Source organism: Equus asinus, chromosome 6 (assembly GCF_041296235.1).
Source record: "Equus asinus isolate D_3611 breed Donkey chromosome 6, EquAss-T2T_v2, whole genome shotgun sequence".
Lineage (NCBI taxonomy): Eukaryota > Metazoa > Chordata > Mammalia > Perissodactyla > Equidae > Equus > Equus asinus.
The window spans coordinates 14577846-14595385 of record NC_091795.1 but is presented as its reverse complement, the minus strand read 5'-3'; the positions used below and the strand labels follow the sequence as shown (position 1 = coordinate 14595385).

Sequence of the window (17540 nt, the reverse complement as noted above, 5' to 3'; positions counted from 1 at the left end):
AAAATATTAACATAGCCACTCCTAACTTTTTGATTAATTTTTGCATGATGTATGTTTCCAATATTTTTACTTTTAACCTACCTATGTCATTATGTTTGAAATGAGTTTCTTGTAGACAGTGAGTAGTTGGGTCATTTTAAAAAAATCCATCCTGCCAATGTCTGTCTTTTAATTGGTGTATTTAGATCATTTATATTGAATGTAATTATTGATATGCTAGGGTTTAAGTCTGCCATATTATTCGCTGTTTTTACCTTTTGTTTCTCATTCCTCTCTTTTTCCTCGCCTTCATGTGGGTTATTTGAACACTGTTTAGAGTTCCATTTTATTTACAATATTTTTGAATATATTGCTTTGTATAGTTTCCTTAGGGGTTGCTCTAAGCATTACAATATACATAGATAACTTATCACAGCTTTATGGTATCCACTTTGAGTGAAATGTAGAAACTTTACCTCCATTTAAGCCCCTTATCCTTTTGACTGTAAAAACTATCTTCAATAGCTCACCTGGGATCAGAATAAAGTTTTAGAAGTTTAGGTATGAAATACGCAAACTCTGTGGTCCCTGAACTTCTGGTGTGAACTTGAGGTCTCCGAGTCATTCCTGTATCCAGTAGTACCTTACTGATATAGGCACCAGGCCTGTAGGTACCTCATTCAACACACCCTCCTTTATGCCCATGCACGTACCTTAAAGAAACATAAGAATATAACCAGCCACTATGGCTTAGACTTCAGATGTAAGAAAACAGCTCTAGGCACAAGGTCAACATCAATATATAGTATCATATGTGTGGCTGTAATCGGGTAAAATGAAGTACCAGCTATCAGAAGGTGTGGATTCCACCATCAAGAGCCATTCTACTTTCAGGATTTGGTTCCTACACTATCTCTGGATTCTAGAAATTAAAACCAACAAAGCAACTAACCATGCTTCTTGCCCTTCATTTACTTTTCTATCCCGTGGGTCACTCAGTTAGTGGATTAAAGTACACGGTTCTGGATCATGAGATGTATTACATTCCTAGGTCAGTGTGCTAATACTTGGCTAACCCACATTTCAAAATGTTCAGGCAATAACTAAGGTGAATTTCCATTCTGTTGTGATTTTATACACCTGCCATATGTTTATTACTAATATATTCATTATATTATGAGGAAATATATTAGGAAGAAAATCAGGATCCAATATATTTGGTATAATGGTAGAGGTAGAAACTGAGGTAGACCTTGAAACCTGAGTAGCATTCTCACAGGAGAAGTAGGAGAAGCTCTCATGTGAGGACCAAGAGAGAGTCTCACAGGAGAATCAGGAGAAAGCATTCTGAGCAGAGGAACGGCATAAATGAAGGCCTACTTATCATGGTTATGGAACACTTCAGAGAAGAGAAGTGGCACGGTCAGAACGGCATTTTAAATGAGTTAATCTGGCAGAATCATAGAGATGGAGCGAAGAAACTAGAGGCAGGGAGATCAGGCTTCTATAGAAGCAGGGAAGGTGTAAACTAAGGTGTTGCCATGGAAACAGAGATACAGTAGCCTGCCCTTATGTGTGGAGATACGTTCCAAGACCCCCAGTGGATGCCTGAAACTGCAGAGAGTACTGAAGCCTATATATACTACAGTTTTTCCTATACATATGTACCTACGATAAAGCTTAATTTATAAATTAGGTACAGTAAGAGAGTAACAACAATAACTAACAATAAAATAGAACAATTATAACAATATACTGTAATAAAAGTTACTGTAGATCTTAGCAACCTCAGCATACAATTTTTTTTTCTTTCCATACTGATGAGAACTTTTACCTTTTCACTCAAAGAAAGCACTTAATGACTTCTCTTTGGCATGTCTGAATTGCCAGCATCACTACTGTTGCACTTTGGGGCCATTATTAAGTAAAATAAGGGTTACTTGAATACAAGCACTGTGACACTGTGTCAGTTGATCTGATAATGGAGAGGGCTACTAAGTGACTAACCGGTGGGTAGTGCATACAGCGTGAATAGATTGGACAAAGGGATGATTCACATTCCAGGCAGGATGGAAGGGGATGTTGTGAGATTTCATCATGCTACTCAGAATGGCCCACAATTTAAAACATATGAATTGTTTATTCCTGGAATTTTCCATTTAATATTTTCGGAGTGTGGTTGACTTTGGGTAACTGAAACCGTGGAAAACAAAGGGGACTCCTCTAGAACTAAGCGGGACAAGCTGTGGAAATAGAACTCGATAGGATACAGCAAGTGATTGAGTTCTGGAGCCAAGGAAGGAGAGAGAATCCACGATTTTGACTCTAGGTGGCATCATTAGCAAAAGTACGTGATATAAGAGAAAGAGTTGGGGAGGGACAGAATGGAGAGGAATGTGAGATTTGAACGTGCAGGGTTTGAATCTCAGTGGATGGCTGGAAAGACTAGTTAGGAGCTCGAGGAAGACATCAGAGTTAGGGATCTTGATTTGGGAGGCATCTGGACAGAGATGAGAGTTAAAGCTATGGGAATGGATGAGATCACCATGAGAAAGAGGTAGGGAAAAAGAAAAGAAACAGACCACAGGCTGAACCCTGGGAAGAAAACCAAGAGAATGCAGTAGGATGGCAGACAAAGAATAGATGGTTCAAAGAGGGCATGATCAACAGTACAGGTCACAAGCTGCAAAGACATCAAGGAAGTTCAGGACTGGGAAAGGGCCACTGGTTTGGCCCAGTGACAAACAGGTCATGGTGGGCCACAGAGTAGAGATGACAGAAACCAGCTGTAGTGGACAGGTGGTCAGGAAGGAGGGCCCATGAGAGGTTACGGACTGGGAGAGAGAGAGCTCAGTAGCTCTAAGGGTAGATAGCTGTTTTTGTTTTTTTTTTGGGAAAATATGAGCATTTGATAGGCCCAGGTAGGAAGAGGACCTAAGAAAAGAGCAAGAGGGGCCTGGAGAAGGAGGAAAGAGATGAGGTCAGGGGCATCTGAGGAGAGAAGGATCAAGCGTTTCTTCCTCTGGGATGGGAGAGAAGCAGGCAGGGATGAAGCTAGGAGAAAGTTTAAAGTGAAAATAATAGAAATGTAGAATGTTGCTCCAAAGGCACTGTACACATGACTAACTTATTTTTCTTTTTAATCAAAACGCTTCCTTTTTTTTTTTTTGCTGAAATTAATGTCATTCAATTAGAACAAAGATGGTTTCCAAATCTGACTAATCATCAAAATTAATCGGGAAACTTTTCAAAAATACAGATTCCTAGGGCCAAACTCAGGCCCACTGAATCAGACTCTGGTGGAGGGAGCCCAGGAATCTGCATTTTGAAGCCTCCTCACTGATGCTGACGGTTAGATGGGTTTGGAACCTCCCGAGTATGGTTTTCAACCAAGGACATGTCTCAAAATCATGGGGAGGCACTGTCTGAGCAGACTTTGCAGAGCATGGGTATTAACATTTTTAAAAGCTCCTAGGTGATTTGACGTGCACCCTCGTTAGGAACTAGGGTGAGGAGACTGGATTGAAAAAGTGAACTAGTTCGATAGGATACTTGAATTCACCATACTGATTGGTTCTCTGTTATTTATGTCACCTGACAATTTCCTTTCGACCTTTCTCCCATCAAAACGGCACCTGCTTCTAACCTGGCTGGGACCAGTGGACTGATGTGGCTCCCTGAATCTTCTCAGTGCATTTGCAGAGGCAGCTGGGCAGGTGGGGATGCCACCTCTGGCTCTTGGGAGAGAGGCCGGCTTTGGAATTTTTTGAAATCTCTTTAAGGGAAAGCATACAGAACAACATTGTTCTTTCTCTGAATTAGCCACGCAATGTACCTTATAAAAGAAACAAGATGCAGAATGAAGGAGAGATGACAGACAAAGCAATGATGGTTTATATTTCACTAATTCAAAAGAAAATACTATCAGGCAGGTTGATAATTAATTTGGTCAGAAAATTCCTTGCACCGTTAGGCCATTTTTTTTTTTAAGCAGCAGCAACAATACAACGATACAGAAAAGTGACTCTGGCACACCGTTGTTTGGCTTTGAGAGAAGCTCTAAGCCCAGCCCTTTAAATGCCTCTCAAAGAAATACAAAATTTTCTTTTATCCCCAAAGCTGGTGTGATCCATTTCCTGCTCCAGCAGCTCCAACGTATCATCTGTTGGACTCTTTAAGTTTACGGCACAGACGGAAACTGTCAGTTCCTCTCTTTTATAGGACATTCACATTTGCATATTCAACAGACAGTACAAGCCTCAAAGGCCATATTCCCCCAAACGTAATAATCCTACTCCTGAAATACGGAAGATATAACAGTAACAGGAAAATATTCTTACCCTGATGCAGGCCGGCTCCAGCTGTGGCTTAGTAAGTCAAAAACTAGTAAACTTGCTTGCAATAACATCCTAAAAATTCCAAAGCTTATTTTCTCCGTCCACAGTTAAAAAGCCATCTCCTACAGAACAGTGTCACATCTGTGACGTGTCTAGGATTAAGGCGAGAGGTTTCTTGCTTATAGCATTTTGTCTGGTTAGAGATTAAAGAAAAAATGTCTCGAAGCTGTCAGTTAATATTTTTTAACTCAAAAAAAAAAAAAAAAGCCATCTTCATGCTTCACAGCAGAGCTGTGATTTTTAAACAGAGGTAAATTCTTCTCCATATCAGGTATCTGGTAGTTTTTTGCATTTCAGCGCAAGGCAAGCAAACAAAAGCTTATCCACGAAGTTTTGAATGCGTCTTAGTAACACAGACTGAAGTTAGTTAGCTTTCTTTGATATCGAATTACCAAAGCATCTCACTGAAAAGACAAAATCCTCCTTGCAATTAATAAAGAATTGTGGTATTCTAACAAAGCTGGAAGCTAAGACTCTCCAAATTCCAAATCTTTCCATTCCTGGATGAGCTTTGGTATTTAGATGTTAATAGGATGCCTGCTATTTTTTCTTTTTTTTTTTGGCCAATGTTCAGGCTAAAGAGTCTGTGAAACAGACTTTTTCCATCCTATGACCTCAGTTTTAGGATTTCTTTCTTGCAAAATGTTAGTTATTTTACTTGGCAGATTGCCAGAATTCATTCTTACTTTCTCTCTTTCTCCTTCTATTACTTTATCTCTTCTCCCTTCTCTTTTTTCTTCCTCTTTACCTTGTCTATCTTCTGTTCTTTGATAACTTATGCATTTAAATTAAAGCCCAGTTGGAGCTACAGTCTATGTAGTGTTTGGTAGGGTTGCTAGAATTAGCAAATAAAAATACAGGACGCCACGTTAAATTTGAATTTCAGGTACAAAACAAACAATTTTTTTAGTAAAAGTATGTCCCAAATGTGGCATAGAACATACTTATACTAAAAAATTATCCCCAAATATTGCATGGGACATACACACTAAAAAATTATTCCTTGTTAATATGAAATTCAAATTTAACTGGGTGTCTTGTATTTTATCTGGCAATCCTAGCTTGGAAGTTCAACAGAGGGATAAAAAAACAACAAAGACATCCATTTACAACTCCTAGAAGAAGAGAAATTTCCATTCCTATCCTTCTGAACGATTTGTGTCTAGGTATGACACGCTCCATGGCTTTACTTTAGTTTATTTTTGACCCATCAAGTTATACCAACAGCTCCACAGAGCACACCACATCCTGACAATGAAGTCTGTCCCAGGTTTCAGGTCTCACCCAGCATCACCTGAGTCCAGAACTTGCAGAGTCGGTCCCCCAGGCAGCATGGGATCTCAGTCTGGCCACAAAACCGTACAAACACTCATTTTAATTGATCATTTTTCTTCAAAATTTGAACATCAAATTTAGTATTTTTAAAGACACTGAGGGGTTTTTCTCTCCACAGTTCTCACTCTGAGGCAATTTAGCATGATTAGTAACAGTAATTATTAGAAAAAAACAATAGAATTCAAACGTACTACAAAATGTAATAAAATGATGACCTTAGACATTTTGAAAGGGAAGATAAAAATACTGATATGCTCCAGACATTTAAAGATAAGATAAATATCTTAATTACGGTAATTGTTAATTCAAGTGTATTTTCCAACATCTAAGTATACCCAGGAGTGACACATAATTCAGAAATGCTGTTCTTTTGTTCAGAGACACATTAATGTTCAGTATTTTGGAATTATTTTGAAATCTCATAGCAGAAATTGAGGCTGTATAGAAGTGTGGTCAAAAGCATGGGCTCAGGAGTCAAAATCGAGTTGAAATCCCAGCTCTGTCACACACTAGCCATGTGACTCTGGGCAAATTACTTACCCTCTCTGTGCCTCATTTCCCTTATCTGTAAATGGGGATAACCATCTCAGAGAGCTGTGAGAAGGATATGAGTAAAATGCTTAGAATAGTGTCTAGAACACAGTAAATGCTCAGTAAATTTGGGGGGGTGAGGGTCATACGACCTGGCCCAAATTGTCAACAGGAAAACAATATACAAAATCAGAGAATGTCACTATTTTTACAATTGGCTCATGAAAATTCTTGAGGTCAAATGAATAATACATATTTTTCAAACTTATAAATAACAATATTTTATGTATTTATCCATTAAAATTCTCTTTGTTTCCAGAATATACAACTTTTGGGGTTCTGTGAAATTAGCAACACATTGTTTCAAGAAGTGAAGGTATATGGTTAACAGGCCTATACAACTAGTGGTTGTTTTTCTTGTCTCGCCCTGCTGATTATTCTCTTTACTCTTCAAAACTCCAAAAGCAAAGGAATAACACTCTCTCTCCCATCCCTAAAAGCCAATTAATCTAACTCAATCCTCTAGCTTTAGTGTTAAATAAATTTTCAAGAGAAATAGTCCCCAGTCACTGGGTTTTCTGCCGTCCAGCCACTTCAAACTTCATTTGTTTGTAACTGAACCAGCCATGGAGTCCAGCAGAGTAGATGTAGACAAGAGCACAGCTCAGTGTCTGGAGTCTGAGGCAGTGTCAAGGGAGGGCTGCTTTGCAGTCCGACACCTCTGGGGTAGTATCCTGGCTGGGCCACACTCCCTGTGTGAGCCTCTGAGCCTGGGTCTCTTTCTCTATAAGAGGGAGATTCTAATGCTGTCTACTTTTTTGAGTTGCTATGAGGATTCAAGAGTTGATTCATCTACAAGGTGACTCTATGTTTCCCTTTATACTTGTCCCCGCGTAACTGTTATCTCACTTTACATAGTTACCCTAAATATATACAGTCTGGCACACAGTCAGTATTCGGTGTTTGTTACCTCTTGATTATGGTATACCAACACTTGTACTATTCTAAAGAAATGCTTTAAATCTCGTGGAGTCCTCCTAAAGCAGGAATAGCCCTTTTTACATAGAAAGGTGAGTGTGTGCATATGCGTGAAAGTTTGGTCACCTGCCCGTTATCCCTACATCCCCTGTCCCTCTGTATATTTCAACCATTTAAGAAGCTAAAAGTGGGGGTGGAATTCTCTGTGGCAGAACCTTGAGGGCAGAGGCTTAAATATTTTACATGCTTTGGTGGGATCATGTGAGCACTGCTTTACCAAATACACTCTGCCAACAGCAGAAGGCCCTCTGAGGTGAGCAGGTGGGCCAGGGCTGCGAAGCTGTCCTTGTGCTTCTGCCAGCTACTTAGATTGTCAGATGAATTCCAGACTCCAGCTTATGCTACTTCCAAGACCTCCATCACTGTGCAGAAATACCACGTGTATTCATCGTCCGTAACCAGGCTCCCCCTTTTCTCCTCCCCCAAGCCTCCTCACAGGCTCTTCGGGATGCAATTCTCTCGACAACATGGAGGGAGGGCCGAAATTAAGGCTTCTAGGAAAACACCAGCCCTTTGATCAGAAAGAAGATTTCTTCCTTAATATCTCTTTTACTTCATGTGCCAAAGACCTAAAGTGGTGCCTCCAAGCGGCCTGAATCTCAGCTTCACCAGTGCCAACAGTGAAGCCTCTGAGAGCCAATTCATGTCTCTGAGACTTCAGTTTTCTGTTCTGTAATATGAGATGTAATAACGTAATAATTCATCTCCTTAGATTCTTGTGTCAATGAAATAAGACAACGTGTCCGGTAGAGTGGCTGGCACAAAATAGGCATTGAATGCATGCAAAGTACCAGTATGGCCCGGCCTGTCTGAGAAAGGACTGGCATTAGAGGCATGAGGTGCAGAGAGAATCTGTGATCTGGGGGCGGGGGGAAGAACTTAGTTTGTAAATATACAAGCTCTGCATTTTGGAGGTTTATAACTTAATTAAAATCTGCAGAAAAGAAAGAACAAATCTAGGTAATGGTATTTCTGACAGAAGATATATAAAATGCACACTAAATGTATTCCAGCCATCCTTTGTGTTATTCTGTATTCATTCATTTATTCATACTAATAATTTTTACTGAATAAGTATTATGTTCTAAATGCTGGGCAAGGCTTCAACACAAGAGTATGAAGAAGCTTTATGAAAGAAAACATTTGGAGGAAGTACAATCAGTCTGTCAATGTCAGGCAATATTTATTGATTACCCGTGGCAATCAATAAATATGGTAATATTTATTAATTTACCACACACTCCTCAGAAAAACACTGCCATCTGCTAAAGCCACAGTGGGATACAGAGTAGCCAAAGTTTATTAATTACTATCTCTGTGGACTGGAAGAGTTCATTGCAAAGGTGCCAGACACACTTGCAGAGACTGTGTCCACCTTAATCATTAAGTGAAGGAAACAGCTGCTCATGTGGTCCAATTAGGGGTCACCGAAAAACCTTCTCTTCTCGCATGGCATACGCCCCAAATACCTACTTCTTGAGGCCGTCATGGGTCCTCACATTTTCCGAGTTGTCAGTCCTTTGAGTTCAAGCTCTCCTTGGCCCTATTAGAATGCTCACGGTTCTCTGAGGAGAGGACTGTGGGTGCTGCACAAACCAGTCCGTCTTGGCAGCGTGGGCCAGAAAGAGTGGCAGGACTGAGAGGAAGCAGACTCCCTGGATGCAAGCCTTTGGACAAGCTCATACTCTTTCAGCCTAGCTTCCTCATGTGTAACATGGGAAGGGAGAATCCCTTTCAAGGCGATGAGGAGGACTGGAGAGATCATTCACATAAGGTGTCTGAGCCAGTGCTAGAAACATGGCAGAGCCCCAAACACATTATTTCCTTCTCCTTCCTTGGCAGTTTCTCCTTTGGCAGAAACTATCTTGTTATTTGGTCACTAACTTATACTGTATTTTGTGAACACTGGCTGACGAAAGTGAATTTGTGTGGTTTGACCTGCACTTAAAAATATTCAATAAGAACAGCAAATGTCAGAGTAATGGTAGGTAATGTTTTGTGATACTTTTGTTTCAGTACATACACTCTCATAGGATATGATGTAAAACGGATTTCTGACTGCGGAGGTTATGTTCAAAAAGTTTGAGGTGGATATTCATCCCAAAGAATTGAAAGTGGGGACTCAAAGAGATGTTTGTACACTCATGCTCATAAGCAGCATTATTCACAACAGCCAAGACCTAGAAGCAACCCAAATGTCCATTGACAGGATGAATGGATAAACTAAGAGTGATACAGTTATACAACGGAATATTATTCCATTAGGTATACAAACACAATGGAATCTCATTCAGACTTAAAAAGAAAGGAAATTCGTTTTTCAAAAGGAAGGAATTTCTGACATATGCTATAACATAGATGAACCTTAAAGACACTATGCGGATTGAATAAACCAGTCACAAAAGGACAAATATTGTATGATTCCGCCTAGATGAGGTACCTGGTATAGTCAGAATTATAGAAACAGAAAGTAGAGTGTCGGTTGCCAGCGGCTAGGGCAGGGAGAAATGGGGAGTATTGTCTGTGGCAGTTTATTAATTGGCGTATTAATGGGTACAGAGTTTCAGTTTGAAGAGATATGGTTCTGGGGATAGACAGTGGTAATGGTAGCACAACAATGTGAATGTATTTCAAGCCACTGAACTGTACACTTAAAAATAATTAAGACAGCACATTTCATGCTATGTGTATTTTATCACAATTAAAAGAAAAAAATTAAATTACAAAAACATTTTGAGAAACCCTGACCTAGATAATACCCTGAAGAGAGGTACTTTTGGATGGAGCCTGTGTGTAGAGGAAAGAAAATGCATGAGCCTCTGGGAAGCCAAACAACGGTCGGGGGATAGACTCCCTAGCTTTGCTGAAGAATTCTTTATTTATGACCTCTGGGACCATGGGCCTTCCAGTCTGGTGTAAGAACACAGAGGATAAGGTTTGCAGCCTTGTTCTGTGATGGCATAATCTCCAGTCTACATTCTTGGGTTCGTTTAGTGTTTTAATCTAAGAGTACAACCAATACAGTAGCAACATCTAATTTCCCTCTCAGGTAAAACTGATACAGCTTCCTCACATCTCTCCTCCCTTAGCAAAGCTGCCCAGCCCCACCTGGACTTGGTGGTGCCTGAATGCCAGGTCTTCCTCCCTTATCCACTGGAAAAGCCACAGCCCTCGAAGGCCTTCAAGTCTAGTTTGTTCATCTAACGTAACGAGGGCGTCCAAGGAGCCATAAAGGCCCTTCCGATGTTATTTTTTATTCTTAGTGTCTAACAGTTGGAGAAACAGGATGTGGCCAAATTTTTTCTAAGCAAAGGCTATACACTTAGTTTCTCATTTTCTTAGCAGACAGAATCCTGGCAAATTACTTAAACAGATACGGAAAGGAAGTCTCTGGGGACAGACACCTCATAGACTAAAAGAAAAGCCACAGTTCATCATTTTAGACACAGAATGCTATGGCCAAAATAAATATCAGGAGAGTTTCAAATTTCTCTGAAAAAAAGAACGTCTTTTGGTAACAGTTCTCAAATCAACGTTGACCTCTCAACTTCCAGAACCTCTTATGTGATCAGTTTGTGTAACCTCATTATTAAATGCACATGCATAAATGATAGATTTCTTTATATGTTTAGCACATAATTCTTCCTCTGCATATTTCCCCCCATATTTAACATTTTCTAAGATAGCTCTATAGTGGGCAGAAGATATTTTTAATGAATACTGTTATGGACTGAATGTTTATATCTCCCTAAAATTCATCTGTTGAAATTCTAACCCGCAATGTGATGGTGTTAGGAGGTAGGGCCTTTGGGAGGTAATTAGGTGATGAGAGTGGAACCCTCATGAATAGGATTAATGCCCTTATAAGAAGAGACACGAGGAAGCTTGCTTCCTATCTCTCTGCTTTCTGCCATGTGAGGACACGGCAAGAAGACAGCCATCCGCAAACCAGGGAGCGGACCATCACCACACACTGGATCTGCTGGCACCTTGATTTCAGACTTCCCAGCCTCCAGAATTGTAAGAAATAAATTCCTGTTGTTTATAAGCGACCCAGTCTATGGTAGTTTGTTATAACTGCCTGAACTGACAAAGACAAGTTCTTTTCATTGATATGAACGTATTTCACCTTTCATCTTTATAAATGACTCAGAGGTGCACATTATACACCTGAAAAGGAGCTCTGGGCATCACCTAGACCCATTCTGTTCCACCCATCAATGATGTCCCATCTTCTAAGACATTTAAAAATAGAAGTAAATGGAGGTGAATTCTTCAGCCTCCTCCAGACCATGCATTCTTCTTGGGGACATGTAAAGCAATGTACTCCTTGCCTATGGTCCTATCGTCTGAAGGCTTGGAGAAGAGCTCATTCTGGTTGATATCTCTAGGGTAGACTCACCACTCAGTCTTTCTTCTTCACAGCCCCAGCTTTCAATTCTTGTTGTTATCACCCTTAATCCTTTCTAAGTTTTCCACTTTATATTATTAAGGAAAAATTAAAATTCTAATTAAGCTCTGATCATTGTCAACTGTCAAGACAGGATTGTTTTCTATCTTTCAAAAGTCATGAATCCTGTTAAGATAGCAATAATAACTAATTGACTTCTTACGAAGCATGGGCACTTTCCATATATTAATTTCAACTGCTGTATTAACTAGGGAGAAAGAACATTTCACAGTCACTCTAATTCAGTTTGAGCTTATAATAATTTCCAAGTCTTTTATTGGACAATGTGCATACCTGAAGGACCATTTTCCTTCTGCTTCATTTTATCTACTTTTTTCTCCTAGGAGTTGAATACATTGTGTTTAATCCCATTTCTTTAATTTATAAAGGTCATTTCAAATCTTTGTTTACTCTTTACAGTTATAGTTACTTTGTTCGACTGAGGAACAAATGTAGGAGGGTCTTCCCTTAGGATTTTTCTACAAGCCTATGCTATTGACCTCTGACTTGAGAGTGGATTTGTTGGCATTGGGCAAATCTGGATTAAGCAAGCACAGTGACCCTGCCAAACTGTGGTCTTCAGAGTATCCCGGAACTCTCCATTTGCTCATTATTCCTAGAACTTTTCTAGTGCAGATGACAATCTAGCAGGATCTCAGTTTACTCTTCCTCTGCAGGCATTACCTTAATTACTTGTTCTTCCTGAGATGGCGTTGTCTCCAGAGAAACTACATAAGAGCTCTGAGGTAGCGGCAGAAAGGGACAGTGGTTAAGAGCTGAATCTTGGGTTCAAATCCTGACTTTGCCACTTCAAGCTAGGTATTTTTGTATGTAGATATACAGTTGTTATAGTATCATTTGTTAAGAAGACTATTTTTGTTCCATTGTATTGTCTTTGTTCCTTTGTCAAAGATCAGTTGACTATATATGTGGGTATGTATTTCTGGGCCTTATATTCTGTTCCATTGATCTATTTCTCTATTCTTTTGCCAATAGCATGTAGTCTTACTTATTGTAGCTTTACAGTAAGTCCTGGAGTCAGGTAGTGTCAGTGGCCCAACTTTCAGTATAGTATTGGCTATTCTAGGTCTTTTGATTCTCCACATAAACTTTAGAATCAGGTTGTTGATGTCTACCAAATAACTTGCTGGAATTTTGATTGGGATTGCATTGGATCTATACATCAAGTTGGGCAGTTTGTTGGTTTTGATTAGAAGTATTCCGTTGTGTGAATATACTACAATTGTTTATTCATTCACCAGTTGATGCATAATGGGGTTGTTTCCAGCTTTTGACCATCATGAATAAAGCTGCTACAAATATTCTTGTATAAATCTTTTAAAGGACATATGTTTTTCATTTTTCCCACACTAATGTATGCAAATAGAATTGCTGGGTCATGCACTAAGTGTGTGTTTATTTGTTGGGTAATGCAATAAATTTGTGTATAAGAAACAGTTTTCAAAAATGGTTATACCATTTTTCACTGCCACCAGCAATGCAGGAGAGTTTCAATTGCCTCGTATCTTTGCCACTATTTGGTGTCGTCAGTCTCTTCAATTTTAGCCATTCTAGTGGATGTGTAGTGGTATGTTATTGTGGCTTTAATTTGTATTTCCCTGAAGATGAATGTTATTAGTGAAATGAATTTTTCAACTGCTTATTGGCCATTTGTATACCTTTTTTGTCTGTTTGAGGCTTTTGCCTGTTAAAAAAATTTGTTTCTTTATCATTTTGTTATTGAATTGTCAGAGTTCCTTATATATTCTGGATACAAGTTATTTGTCAGATATATGTATTACAAATATATTCTCTCAGTTTGTGTCTTGCCTTGTCATTTTGATGAGATGTTTTGTATGTTGATGATTTCCAATTCATGATGGTTTTCTTTTATGTTGTGTTTTCATGACCTCTGTAAGAAATCTTTGCCTACCCCAGGCTGTGAAAATATTGTCCCATGTTTTCCTCTAGAAGCTTTATAGTTTTGGCCTTTATATTGAGGTCTATGATCCACCTCAGTTGTGTGTGGTTTGAGATTCGTATTTTTCCCTAGTGGCTGCTCTAGCATCATTTGTTGAAAAGATCTGGCTTTCCCCACTGAACTGCTTGGTGCCTTTGTGAACAATCAGTTCACCATATATGTGTGGTCTATTTCTAGACTCTATTTTGTTCCATTGATTTATCTGTCTGTGTTATGTCAACGCCACACTATCTTAAATGACCTTGGCTTTATAGTAAGTCTTGAAACCAGCAACTGTAGGGCCTCGAACCTTGTTCTTTTTCCAGACTGTTTTGGCTACCCAGGTTCTTTGCTTTTCTATAAAAATTTTAGAATTAATTTGTCATTTTCGGCAAAAGTATCCTGCCAGCCTTTTGATCAAGATTGTATTGAGTCTATAGAACAATATGAGAAGAGCTGACATATTAACATTATCGAGTCTTCCAATTCATGAACATTTCTCTATTTAGTTAGGTCTTAGATTTCTCTCGTCAAGGTTTTACAGTTTTCAGTGTACAGGTCTTATACATCTTCTGCTAAATTTCTCAAGTATTTTATGTTATTGTAAATGGAAGTGCTTTTTAAATTTCATTTTCTAATTGCTTATTGCTAACAAACAAAAACACAAGTGATTTTTGCATATTGACTTTGCTAAATTCATTTGATTCTAGTAGTTATTTACTAGATTTCTTAGAGTTTTCTCTATAAACATTCTTTTCAATCTTTATGCCTATTATTTTCTTTTCTTGCCTTACTGCACTGACTACAACCTCCTGTATAGCATTGAAAAGAGAGAGGTGATAAGCACAGACATCACTGCTATGTTCCAGATCTTAGGAGGAAAGTGTTTGGTATTTCACCATTTAAAATGATGTTAGCAGCATGTTTTTGAGTAGATGTCCTTTGTCAGATTGAATAAGTTCCCTTCTTGTAATGGGTGTTGAATTATGCCAAATGCCTTTAATTAATCTATTTAGAGGATCTTATGGTTCTTCTCCTTTATTCTATTAATATGGTAGATCACATTAACTAACTTTTCTAATGTTAAACCAGCCATGCATTCCTGTGATAACATCACCACCCCACTTAGTCATAGTGAATTATATCCTTTTCATATATCACTGGATTATATATACTAATATTTTGTTAAGGAATTTTCCAATGTTTATTAGGGATATTGGATTATAATTTTCTTTTATTATAAGGGTTATGTCAGATTTTGGTATCAGAGTTACACTGGTCTTACACAATGAATTGGGTAGTTTTCCTTCCTATTTTCTGAAGTAGATTGTGTAAGACTGGTAGTTCATTTGTTGGTGTTTCTTTGGGATAAAAATTTATTATTTAAAGTTTTGATAGAATTTACCAGTGAAACCATCTGGCCCTGGACGAATTTTCTTTGTGGAAAAGTTTTGAATACAAATACAATTTCTTTAATAGAGAAAGGGTCATTCAGATTTTCTATTTCTTCTTGTGACAGTTAAGGTAAACTGCATTTTTCAAGGAAATTGACTATTTTATCTAAATTGCCAAATTAACTAGCAGGAGGTAGTTCATAACATCCAGTTATTACTGTTTAAATTTCTGTAGGATATGTGGTGATGTCCCTCTTTCATTGCTGAAGTTGGTAATTTGTGTTTTCCCTCCTTTTTGATTAGCCTTGTCAGTGTTTTGTTAATTTTAATAATCTTTTAAAAGAATCAAATTTTGGCCTCATTAATTTTCTCTGTTTGTTCATCTCTATTTCTATATTAATTATGTAATTCTTCCTAATTATCTTGGGTTTAATTTATTCTTCTTTTGCTAGCTTCTTAAAATGGAAACACTTTACTGATGTTCAACTTTGTTCTTTCCTAATATAAGCATGTAAAGCTATAAATTTAATTTTTGCTGTGCTTATTGTTTAGTAAATCCTATACACTTTCATAAATTGTACTTTCATTTTCATTCAGTTAAAGTCACCTTCTAATTTCCCTTGTGATTTATTCCTCAACTGAAAGGCTATTTAGAAATGTTATTTAACTCTCAAATATTAGAAATTTTCCAGATATTTCATTGCTATTGAGTTTACAGTGTAATCATTCTATGATCACAGAACATACTCTATAAGGTTTTAATCCTATGAAATTTATTGATACTTCTTTTATTGCTCACAATAAGGTCTACCTTGGTGAATGCTTCATGCATACTTGATAAGATTCTATATCTTGCACTTGTTAAATGTAGCATTCTATAAATGTCAATTAGGTCAAAGTGGTTGCTAATGTTGTTCAAATATTCTATATACTTCCTAGTATTTTGTTGAATTTTTCTACCAATTACTCAAAAAAAGGGATGTTAAAAATCTCTAACTATTATTGTAGTCCCAGCAGTTTTTGGTTCATGCATTTTAAAGATCTGTTAGTAAACACATATTTATGACTGTTATGTCTACCTTATGAACTGATCTTTTTGGCATGATGAAACGTTCTTTTTATGTCTTGTAATACTCTTTGTCTAGAAGTCTATTTGGCAATATTAATAGTGTCACATCAGCTTTCTTATGCTTACTGTTTACACAGTCTATCTTTTCCATATTCTGGCTTTAACATATTTATGTCTTTATATTTAAATTGTGTATCTTGTGAACAGGAGACAGTCTTGATTTTATAGCCGGTCTAACAGTCTTTGCCTTTTAATTGGAGTTTTTAGTCCATTTACATTTAATGCAATTATTGATATGGCTGGATTTAGGTTTACTATTATTTTTATTGATACCTCCTATTTTTTTGTTTCTGTACTTTCTTTCTGGTGATTTTTTTTTATTAATCTAATTTTTTGGTATTTTATTTTAATTCCTCCAAAGACTTTTTAGCTGTGGGTTTTTTTGTATTTGTTTTTAGTGGTTTTTCTAGGTATAATACTATGCATCCTTAACTTATCACCAGTCTACTTAGATTTAATACTATGCCACTTCACATAAAATGTAAGAACCTTATAGTCATGCAATTCCATTTGCCCTTTCTTATCCTTTGTGCTATTTTTGTCATATTTTTATATCTACATACATCACAAATCTCACAAAACAATATTTTCTACATTAAACAATCTTTTACATCTACACATATTTATTATTTCCTGTAAATAGTTCCTTCTTGTTGTTCTGAGCTTCCATCTGATACTATTACCTTCAGCCTGACAAATTTCCTTTATCATTTATTGTAGTACAAGTCTACTGGAATGAATTTTCTCAGATTTTGTGTATCCAAAAATGTCTTTATTTTATCTTCTGTTTTGAAGGATATTTTTGCTGATTTAGAATTCTAGCTTGACAGTTCTTTATCTTTTCTTGGTCTTTCAGCACCTGAAAGATGTTTTTACCTTGTATTCTAGCTTCTGTAGTTTGTGATGGAAATCCTTCAGTTAACTGTATCTTGTTCCCCCGAATATGTCATTTTTCTCCAGCAACTTTCAAGAATTTGTCTTTATCTTTAGTTTTTAGCAATTTTATTATATTGTTTCAAGGTGTGGCTTTATTTGTATTTATCCTGCTTAGGGTTTGCTGGGTTTCTTGTATTTGTAAGTTAATGTTTTCACCCAGTTTGGTAAACTTTCAGCTATTATTTCTTTAAATATTTTTTTCTGATCTATTTTCTCTGTCCTCTCCTTCTGAGACTCCAATTACGTGTATATTAAACTACTTAAGGTTGTCCCATAATTCACTGAGAGTCTGTTTGCCATTTTTAAATCATTTTTCTCATTTTTCTTCATACTGGATAATTCTTATTGGCTATCCAGTGAAATTTTCATTTCAAATATTATACTTTTCAGT

At 37.4% G+C, this 17540-nt stretch overlaps 1 protein-coding gene across 8 annotated transcripts in view; it reads right to left on the bottom strand.

Moving 5' to 3' along the window:
* AFF3 (ALF transcription elongation factor 3) overlaps positions 1 to 17540 on the bottom strand; it is a 573094-nt gene that overhangs the window by 143078 nt on the left and 412476 nt on the right. For 4 of the 8 annotated variants that reach the window (XM_070511624.1, XM_070511625.1, XM_070511628.1 and 1 more), the window contains one exon: positions 6252 to 6305. The exons of the other annotated variants lie outside the window; for them this stretch is intronic. In XM_070511624.1, coding sequence (XP_070367725.1) covers positions 6252 to 6305 — 54 coding nt within the window. The remainder of the gene's footprint in view (positions 1 to 6251; positions 6306 to 17540) is intronic. 8 annotated transcript variants of the gene reach the window in all.